At 36.0% G+C, this 10471-nt stretch overlaps 1 protein-coding gene across 3 annotated transcripts in view; it reads left to right on the top strand.

Annotated features, from left to right (window-relative positions):
• OLA1 (Obg like ATPase 1) overlaps nucleotides 1–10471 on the top strand; it is a 128363-nt gene that overhangs the window by 113928 nt on the left and 3964 nt on the right. For all 3 annotated transcript variants that reach the window (XM_084523753.1, XM_084523755.1, XM_084523754.1), the window contains exons 8-10: nucleotides 6731–6871; nucleotides 7559–7655; nucleotides 9722–9844. In XM_084523753.1, the coding sequence (XP_084379879.1) occupies nucleotides 6731–6871; nucleotides 7559–7655; nucleotides 9722–9844 (361 nt within the window). The remainder of the gene's footprint in view (nucleotides 1–6730; nucleotides 6872–7558; nucleotides 7656–9721; nucleotides 9845–10471) is intronic.

The raw sequence follows: 10471 nt of genomic DNA on the forward strand, positions 1-10471 counted from the left end.
CTGAAGGGGATATGAGCATCAGACTCTGGGAAGTTACCAAAGATGAAAGAAGTTGAAGCATTCGGGACGCGCAGAGCAAATGAAGGTGTGAGCTCCCACAGCTCTCATCCCAAGAGGCTGTGGGGAGGCTCCTGGCTAGGGAACAGCCCCGCAGGTGGGATGCAGTGGCTGGCTCTGAAGTGTTGCTGTGAAGTACTTGCAGGTGAGGGCAGGGAGTGGGAAGGGGCCTTTTGAAATCTGAGGGTTGCTGTGTTCTTCCAGACCATCTGGGAACCACAAATAAAGTAGAATAAATTCCTAAATGTCACTGATGGTTTGAAATGGGATCACCTAGGTCAGTAACAGGTACTCCAAAACCTTCTGTAAGTCTTTTTTCTTTATAAAAAGCAAACTGTCATGGTGGGGAAGAAAGTACCTTTTTATTCTTTAATATTTTCCTGTTTAGTCTTCCTTTCTGTTCATGTGGGGCAAGAAGAAAGGGATACCCTCAAAAAGAGCCAGGTAACAGTAAAAGTTACTGCATGTTCAACTGTTACAACAGAGTAACAGATTACGACCGGAGCTTTGTTTCCCATTCTTGATTTCTTCTATTGACGTATTTTGTGATGCAACATTATTATATACATTGGTTTCATCATTTTCCCTGTTCCATTCTTCGTTGATAATAGAAATTTAGAATGAAAGCTTACTTATGCTGTGCAGGTTTGTATGTATCTCTACCTTCATACGTGTGTATACCTACAGTGCTGAGAATAGCAGGACCTGGTCTTTGTGGAGTCTGCATGCTAACAAAATGGAAGGAAAGGGCATCACCTGTGAACTGTATTATGTAGCGCTGGTGCTCAGATAAATTGGATTTTCCTCTCCCCCCCCCCCCCCCCCCGAAGCAGCTAAACCTGATGGTTCTTATTGCAGAGGCATTTGGGACCTGGCCAAAAAAAAAAAAAAAAAAAAAAAAGACACTTTCCTAATTTGTCATCACTGTAGATAACTTGTGGGTTATGGATGAGGCTTCAAAACAAGGCAGCCACAAAGAGGAAAGAAGAAACAAGCAATTTCTAATAATTTTTTCATTAATTTCAAGATAAACATTGGAACAATTCAGCTGCTTTTAATTATCTAGAAGCAAGACAGTGGACAAGTAGTACCCAACAGGAATTTGTAAAGACAAAATTGTCAGATATCTGTGATAAATTTAATGGCCTTGTATATTGTGAAAAAACATACTAATCTATGTATTGTGATTTTTATTAAGGCTTTAAAGGCTTTAATGCCTTACAGCATTTCCATAAACAAGATAGGAAATTCTAGTTAAATGGAAACTACTGAAAGTTTGAGTGTGAAAGATTGGTTGGAAGATAATACACAGAGCACAGTTATCAGTGGTTCACTTTCCAAATGGAAGAATATCTCATTATGAGATCTGCTGAAGCGGCTGCTGGTTGAATACTGTTATGTATTTCCATTAATGAGCTGGATGATGAGCGTTCTTGTTAAATCTGCAGATGACCCCAAACTAGGAGATGTCCAGGTATGCAGAGAACAAAATAAGAATTTAGGAGCATCTCAAGAAATAGAGGAAATCATTAGGTAAAAAAACGAGCTAGGGTGCAGCTTCTGAGAAGAGGGATTTTAGGCAGGAATAATCAACTATGCAAATACAGCATTAAGGACAAGCTAGTCACGTGGGGTTGTACAAAAAGTTATAAACTGAGCATGAGATAATGTTGCAATACTGTCACAAAAAAAAAAAATCAAATGGTGTATCAAGTTTTATATACAGAAGAGTTATCTGACGAATGTGAGTTAATTCTCTGATGCTCCCCCACCTTATAAGACCTTATTGAAAGCTCTGAGGAGTGCTTTGGAGACCATGTGCCTCCAGGAATATTTAGACCAACTGGACAGTCCAGAAAAAAAGCACCGAGAATGGTTAGAAGTTTAGAAACGAAGAGCTGTAAAGTTAAAATTAATATGTGGCTGATACAAGGAAAGCTCTAAATAAATGGAAAATAATTCAAAATAATAATAATAAAGACCTGAGTCTTAAAGTATCTTAAAAAAAAGCTTTTCAGCAGTGGGGAAGGAAGCACTAAACACATTGCCATGAATAGTTTTTAAAAACCCTCAGTTGCTCAGAGCTATGAAGAGAAAGAACATGTTGAAATTCCTAGTTCCTTGTAGTCTTGCTCTTATCTGTAGATCTTTTTTTTTTCTTTCCCTCCAGTCTTCTGTATGTTTTCATGACTTTGTTTAATCTTTATATTTCTTTCTCCACCTTTCGGTCTTTCTTGCAGTGCTACCTGGTATTTTCTCTTTCCCTGCCATGCTGTTTTGTTTCTGCCAATTTCTACTCTTAGTCCAGGCATTGGACAGAGAAGCAATTGTTTCTCTCCCATGAGTTGGATGGGTGAGTTTTTTTGGTCTTGCTTGTATGAAAGCGTACTTTGACAAATCACCTTTCTTGTCGGGGTCAGTTTTTCAGATCATCTTATCTTGCAGGGATCCACAGAGCTTGCGTTCTCTCTGCAGCTTCTCTCTTCCATCACCTCTTCTATTTCCATCAGAACTCTGCCTCTGTTCCCAGCTGGATCTCTCATGTGAAACTCAGCTTGTCAAATGTCGTTCTGTAGTTAATGTACCTTCTGCAACTCTTGTATCTATTTATTTTGGCTGTCTGCAGGTATTGGTTTCTTTTGCTTCAGGAACCACCACAGTTTTACAGCTCCCTTCCCTTCTCCACAGCTCCCTTTTTTTGGTGCTCTTTGCTTATTGGCCTTCTCAGTGACAGCCCTGATTTTTAAATCTTTTTTCCAAGGTTGAAATCCTGTTCTGCATCCTGGTTTAATGCCAACAGTTAACTCTGGTAGTCATCCTGATCCTGCTGCCCTTGGAGTACTGGCTTCTTTAGTTTACTTTATCCTTGTCAGGCTGATTCCAGATAAAATCTGGAATGATGCCTTTGTTTGTTAAATTAGGGGATCTAGTAGTAGCAAGAAAACGCTTAGGTCTTCACAGTTTTTTCCAAGTTAGTAGTAGATACCTTGTCATGCTTTTGTCCTTCCTCGTCTGTCTGCCACCAGTAACTGTGTTAGGCGTGTAAGTGAGCATCTTAATTCCTCTTAGCCCTTGTCCCAGAATTTTGAGTGCCTCCTCCATGTGCAAGTCATTCAGATCTGGTTTTGTTCTTGTGTCAGGCTTTTACAAAGTCTCCTTTTTAATTTAGTTTTAAGTTCAACTTTTATCTAACACTCTTGTCTTCGCTGGGATGTCTGGTGGTCCTCCTGTCTGTTTGGCCGATATTTTTTCCCAGAAAGTATCTTACTGTCCATTTGTGGAGAACAGAGTCAAATTTCAATTCAGGAACCCTCTGTAGTTGCTGTCCTCTTCTCACAAAGCAGTTGGAGGGACAACTGGACCATCTCAGTAGGGGAGCACTGCTAGTTGCCTAAAAATGCTCTGAGACATCCCTTGCTGTTATTACTGAGCAGAACTAGACGAAAAGCCTTTCTTCTTTCTGCTGTATGGTTTATAATCAGAATTTGGTTCTGACTCTGCTTCTAACAGCATTTTTAGAAACGTGATCAGGAAAGAAGATTTTTTTTTAATTGCTTGTAGTGTGTACACTGTTTGCAAGTAGTTTTGAGTTTACTTTAAGTAGTGTCTTCATCTTTCAACTTTCTTGTTTCTCAAAGTTGAAATAGTTCCAGCTGTTAACCATGGTCGTTGATTCTTCTGCCTGTTTTAATGTTTCTTTTCATGTTGTTAGATTTTACCGTGTTTCCTTAATTGAGATTTCCTGTTGTCAAGTCTTCTCTCTCCGCCTAAAGTCCAATACCCTTTGTAATTCATTGTCATGTAGCATGACAAAATGAAGAAATACTCTGGGATTTGCTTACCCTAACATGTGTCCAAGTAAGTGTGCTAATGCTGTTCTGTTACAGATGTCCGAGTATTTCCATGGAAAAATGATGTGCTCAAATAAAACAGACTTTGACGTTAATTGTTACTATTTCTTAAGGGAATTTCGTTCTGTTTAGCAGACTTAGTTATCTGTTTAGCACTACTTGGTTTAAAAGCAAACTTGCATGACCACTTTACCAATCATTAGACAACCATTTCACTTTGGGGAAAATTTCATTTAGAATATGTATCAGTATTTGTACCTTTTATTTTTGTTTGTTTTATTTTGGTCACTGTGAGGGGAATTCCTGAGTGCTTTTTAGTAATTCTGTGACATTGAAAGTCACAAAAGTGAAACACTCAGGCAGAGAACCCGACTGTCTCTACAGAGTACGATGCAGTACCGTATCTTTTAGCGAGGCTGTAGCAGGTCTGATGTCAGTCACTTCAGAGACCTTTAGACCTCAGTGCTCATTTATTGCTAAAATGTACCAGTTCTGCTCCTGCATTATGAAGATCATCTGTCAACACTTTGAGATATTCTCCTTTGTTATTAAGCTTGTGATGCTCTACACTGTCAGGTTTTTTGCCAATTATAGTTAAGGTACAATGGTGTATTCACTGGATCAAAGTCTCACACTGGCGGTAGAGGAATGATTTGTAAGTCTTTATTCATCTGAATTGTACAATAGAATACCTGAGGAATGCAAATAATCCCTCTAAGGACTCAATAGAAAAGCTGTTAAAATGACAGTCTAAGACTATTATTATTCTGAATTGGTGTTTTAGCCAAAGTAATTATTTCTTATCTTGTTGTTCCACAATAGTTCTTAGTTTATTAGTTACGATGACCATATTTACCAAACAGAATTTGAATCCTATTTTAGGTACGACTTTCATGCCCGTTTCAGTTTTTGAAGTTTGCATGTTTAATTCTGTCTTTCACTTGGTACATTATTTAATTAGTCCAGAGGCTGCTGTTAGATACTTTTTTAAAGAAAAGAAAAAAAAAAAGGATGTATGCACAGATGTTGAAGTACGCTTATGAATAGCAGATACACTCCTAGATATGTTTTCCATAAAAGGTTGGCATTTATAAGCTGTGAACTTTGATATCCAGTTTGTTAGCCAAAGTAAATTAGTTAACTACAAACGTCAGTTTTAGAAGCGCTGTTAAATGTCACATGTGGTTTCAGGAACGCACCTTAATTGTGATTTTCAGTTCAGATGTGTCTGAAGGCAAAAGCGTTTCAGTATCAGTCCTGGATACCAGACTATTTTCATTGGATAACTGGAGGAAAAAAGATTAGTATAATGAGGATTGAAAACCACTGATGGGGTATTTACATAAGTAAATGATAGAAGGACCAGCTTTATATAACAAACGTGTGAAAACTGTTGAGTGAACTTTTATATTCTTTGTCCCATCTAAAGCCCTACTCAGTGGGCCATGCACTTAATCTCATAATAGCTCTGATCCCCTGCTATTTTCTTTGACAAATGTGTGTTGATGAACTTGTGGTTCAGTTCGTTTTTTTTTCTGAAGTGACATTTGCATTGATTATTTAAAGGTTTGCAGGCCACAGTTTCAAAGCACTTTAGTATAATAGCAGTTAAAACCTTAGTCTAAATCTTGGAGATTAACAGGACTAAGAAAAAGAACTCAGCAAGCATAAAACCCTATGCTGTATGGTGGGTGCTTCAGGTTTGAAACATCGATGGCACCCAAAGTACTGTATTTTGTACTTTTTATCTTAGCATGCAGGAAATACTCTCTTGCCTGTTGTACTTACTTGCTGAATGCACAGAGTTGTCCCCATTCTTACCGTTCCCACATGTTCAGAAATAGTGCCCTGTAGGTAACATTGTGAACAGTCATCAATCCTTCCAGGTCATTTATGGATATCTCTCTTACATGTATAATAAATAGCATTTACAGTTCTAAGTGCACTGTCTGTGTTTAAAGATTGTTCGATATCTGAATAGAAAATATTTGCAGAATTAACAGATCTTTAAACAATCCATTAATCTGTAGTTCTAAATGCTTAATTTCATTCAACTAAAAAAAAAAGAAATAAATCAGATGTACAGTTAAGCTATTGCCGATGCTGCCAGTTACAAAGGGAAAACAGAAGATGAGAAATAGAAAATTTGATTCTTTATTTTAAAATAATAGTAGTGTAATATCTTGAAGCTTTGTCCTGGGGAGATAATAGAAAGGTGTGAGAAACTAGTAGCAACATGGTCCTGTATTCATTAGCTATGGCATCCTCTGAGATCAATAACCAGAAAAAACAGGGTATAGCTTGCTGTCTAGGAGCTTACAGTGTGTAGTGTTTTTTTCTGTCTGCTAATATTAGTTACCTTAGCCACTGAGAAGAGATGTTTATATAAAAAAAAAAAAGGGGGGGGGGGTGGAGATGATGTCAGAAGAAAAACTGAAGACCCCAGTTTTTGCCACATTTGATGAATTTCACCTTTGTAAGTCTCAGAAAAATTACTTCCACAATCCACAAAGTTTTATTCAGTTACCATTTTAGATTGCAAGTATTTAACCTCTACCAAAAACCTAGTTATTGTCTCAAATTATGCCCATTTCTTATAGATTAAATGCCAAACAGAAACCAAGAAACAGTGAAATGTTAATGGAGTACACCTGAAGCAATTGCTGCCTGTTAATGCCTTGACCTTGGAAAGCAATACACAAAAAGATGGCATCATAAAACCGTGCAATTCTTATGAATATGTATGTGCTACTTGATAATAATGAATGTGGTACAGCCATGCATGCACTACAAGATAATGTTGTGCCCTTTGTTGTCTACAGGTTGATAAAAATTAAAGAGTGGGTGGACAAGCACGACCCGGGTGCTTTGGTCATTCCTTTTAGTGGGGCCTTGGAACTCAAGTTGCAAGATATGAGTGCTGAGGAGAAACAGAAGTATCTGGAAGAGAACATGACACAAAGGTTAATTAGCATTCATTTTCCCTACACTTTATTATCAACTATTTCCTTGCAGTAATTTAATTGCTTGCGCTGATAGAATAATAAATGACAGAGTAATTACCATTATAAAGAGAGAATCTTCTCCTTTCTTTACCATGAGACAGAGTGAAAAGATTTATTTTAAATTAAGTTTTTAACTGTCATCTGTCATCTCTGTACAGTGTTTTAATTATAACATAGATATTAGTTATGTATATTTTTGAGAAGGAATGATCACCAAAACTGTTTCGTCATCCATGGGTATCAGGGATGGTGGAAAAAAATTTGCCATAATTTTTCTGAAGAACTCTAATAAATTGTTTCAATATTGAATTTCAGTCAAACAGTTATGCTTTCATGACCCGGAGTCCTGAAAATTGCATGAGACCAAAAGTGCTGCCTGATAGGGTGTTTTAAATGGATCCCATATTTCTGTATCCTGTGGAATAAACAAATCAAAATACTGTCTTTATGATGTTGCAGGAAAAAAAAAAATAGTTCTTCTGAAGAGAGTTCAAAGAAAATGGCTACTCCGATTATCACGGGGTTTTCAAGTAGATCCAGTGTCTTCCAAATACGCAATGTCTTTCCACATAAATTGATTACTTGAGGCATTTAGCTGTTTTATGTGTATACGTTGAATGAATTGGATTCATTTTTTTTTTTCAGTGCTTTAGCAAAGATCATTAAGGCTGGATATGCGGCACTCCAACTAGAATACTTTTTCACTGCAGGCCCAGATGAAGTGCGTGCATGGACCATCAGGGTAAGATTCATACTTATTCATCAGCTATATCCAGTTCCACACTATTGAATTCAGATTGATATCACTGACTTTGAAGTTTGTCATGGTGGCGGTTAGCTAGTCATTACAGATGAGGTTTTTGTCCAGGATAACTTTAATTATTTGTGAGCTGCTGAACAGTGAAAGTGGAGCTGCATTGATTGAGGCAGGTAACAATTGATTCTGCCTATTACATAGTCTGAATTTCTTCATCCTGTAGAATCTGTCTACCCTCCTCCTGTGGTCAGAGATAAGACGTACCAGTATTGTGCTTGCTTAATCTGTGTGACTGGGTTTGTCTGCAGTGAAATTGATGTTGCTTTTCATTTTGTATTCACTAAGTTTGTTTGGGTTGCGGGTGGTTCATTCCTCCTTTGCTTTGCTCGGATTACATTTTCAGCAATAAAAGCAATATAACATCATTATATTCCTCGTGGATACACAGTTGGGCTCCAAAACCTAAAATCAGTGTGCAATAATTCAGGTCGTTTACTGACTTTAATATTTAGACTGAATTTATTTTGGTAGTTTTATGTGTGTTTATCCAGGAACTTATGTAATGCCTGAAATTAAATTATGTATTTTAAATGTTGATGCAGAATGATTACAGCCATAGAGATTTACTAATTTATTCCCAGAGGACAGTAAGAGCTGAGCTGTAGTGGTTTGCCTTTGAAAATAGAGTATAATATAAAAATTACTATTGAAAAATATTTTGAAATGCATGCAGTTATAAATTCTACCTTAAAATTTATAAAAATGTCAACTTTAGGAGATGCAGATCTGTCACTGAGCTTTTATTTGCTGCATCATTATGTTTAGAGCTGTGCAGTGAATTTCAGTGCTGCATTTAATTTCATTTCAAAGGAATTAATTTGTTTTCATTAATCAACATAATTTCCAGTAAATTTATATTTTTCCTTGATACTGCTACAGATGTTCGTGTATATATTTCAGCACATTAAACTTACAAGTGTGCTTTAGAAATTTTTTTTAGTCTTTTCATCTGTGTCTCCTTTTACGTGATAACTCGTAGCTAGTGTCCTTGAAATAGCTACCAAAATAATATAAAAGCGGAAGTTCTGTTCTTTTTAAAAAGCATGTTCTGAAACTCTGCTGTTTTCAGTAGGAGAAATGCTTGCTCTTTATTAGAAAATTTGAAAGCTGGTTTATCTTAAGACTGATTGTAAGTATCTTTGATTTAATGTGCAAAGATATTTAGTCAGGTAAGCATCAGTGAGTAACCATATTAACCCAATACATCTTTTATTGTAAAAACTGTGCTTTACAGTGTCAGACTCCTTAGCACTTTAACATGCTTTATTAAGCAGCCTTTAGGTCACCATTATTTCTCAAATTTCTTTCCATGGCTGTGTGTGCACAGAATGTATGTCCTTGTAATTTAAGGCATACAGTTATAATGCATTCTACTTTACTGCAAAAGCTTAAATTATCTCCTAATATTTGCATGTGATTTTTAAAAAAAATTTTTAGTCATTCAGTTGTTGACGTTTTGGTAAGAATACTCATTTTGTTCTACCTTAGACTTATTAAAGTTATTCCAAAATAAAAATAAGCCAGTATATATAACTTGAGATTCATACATAATTTTTGATTACAAATATGATTTGCCAACGAATGTTATCATTTAATTGAAATTATTTGGATGTGACTAAAAGTCTAGAGTATTCCAGATTTTAAAGTTATTTAAAAATCTATATTTTCTTCACTTTCTGTATGAAGAGCTAGGGATCGAAGTGAATCCCACAACAAAACACAATCATAGCTTCTAAAATCAATATTGCTGTTTATACCTATTAGGAAAAAACAAAGCTGCCTTTCTTTAATATCAGTTGGTTTATCTGTGGCAAGGGCATTTATCTGTGTGTCCCAATATTGAGAATTACCCAGCTGTATGTGAGACATTTTAACTGATACGAAACAAAGTTTCAACAGATCCTGAAAGCATATCAAAAAGGAAGAAACCTCTCTCCTGCAATCAATCTTCTTAAATGCAATTAATTTTCTTCCGGTCTTTCCTTTGACAGAAAGGGACGAAGGCTCCTCAGGCAGCAGGGAAGATTCACACAGATTTTGAAAAGGGATTCATTATGGCTGAAGTAATGAAATATGAAGATTTTAAAGAAGGAGGTTCAGAAGCCGCTGTCAAGGTGAGCTTCCCATCTTTTTCTTCTCCCTTCCTCCATATATACAGTTTCAAGTGTATTTTACATTGGGAAGATGTTCTTGATGTTAAATGAATTTGGCAGTAACCTTCCTGTAGCAATAGACCAAAAATCCACTGTCTATTTAGGAAAGAATTGAAATGCACGAACTTACTGACCAGGAATGCAACAGTTTCAGTGTCCAAGACATGACAGTTTATGGACTGTCAACCCTAACACCAAAAGCTAAGCTGATTTTTTTTTTCCTTAGCTTATATATTAGTGTTCAGAATGTAATAATCTTTAAAATGAACATGCTTTTGAAAAATCAAATTTTTACAGTGAGATAGCAGATTTTCAAATTAAAAGAAAAGCAAGAAACACAGAAAATGTTTCTTCCAACAACATGTCATATTGTTTTGAGCTTGCAGTGAAGGTATTACAGTTGTCAAATGCAAATATTTAAGAACATTTAGAATTTAAGAATATTTAGGAATTTTAAAATTTATTATGGTGTTTTTAGGTCTAGTGAACTCCTATTTTAGTCTGCGATAGATATAATTAAATCTTAAAATTTACTATTTAAATATTTAAATTGCCTTCTGATTGATATCTTATTAAAAAAATGCCATG

The sequence above is a fragment of the Aythya ferina genome (genome assembly GCF_964211825.1).
Source record: "Aythya ferina genome assembly, chromosome: 6".
Classification (NCBI taxonomy): Eukaryota; Metazoa; Chordata; class Aves; order Anseriformes; family Anatidae; genus Aythya; species Aythya ferina.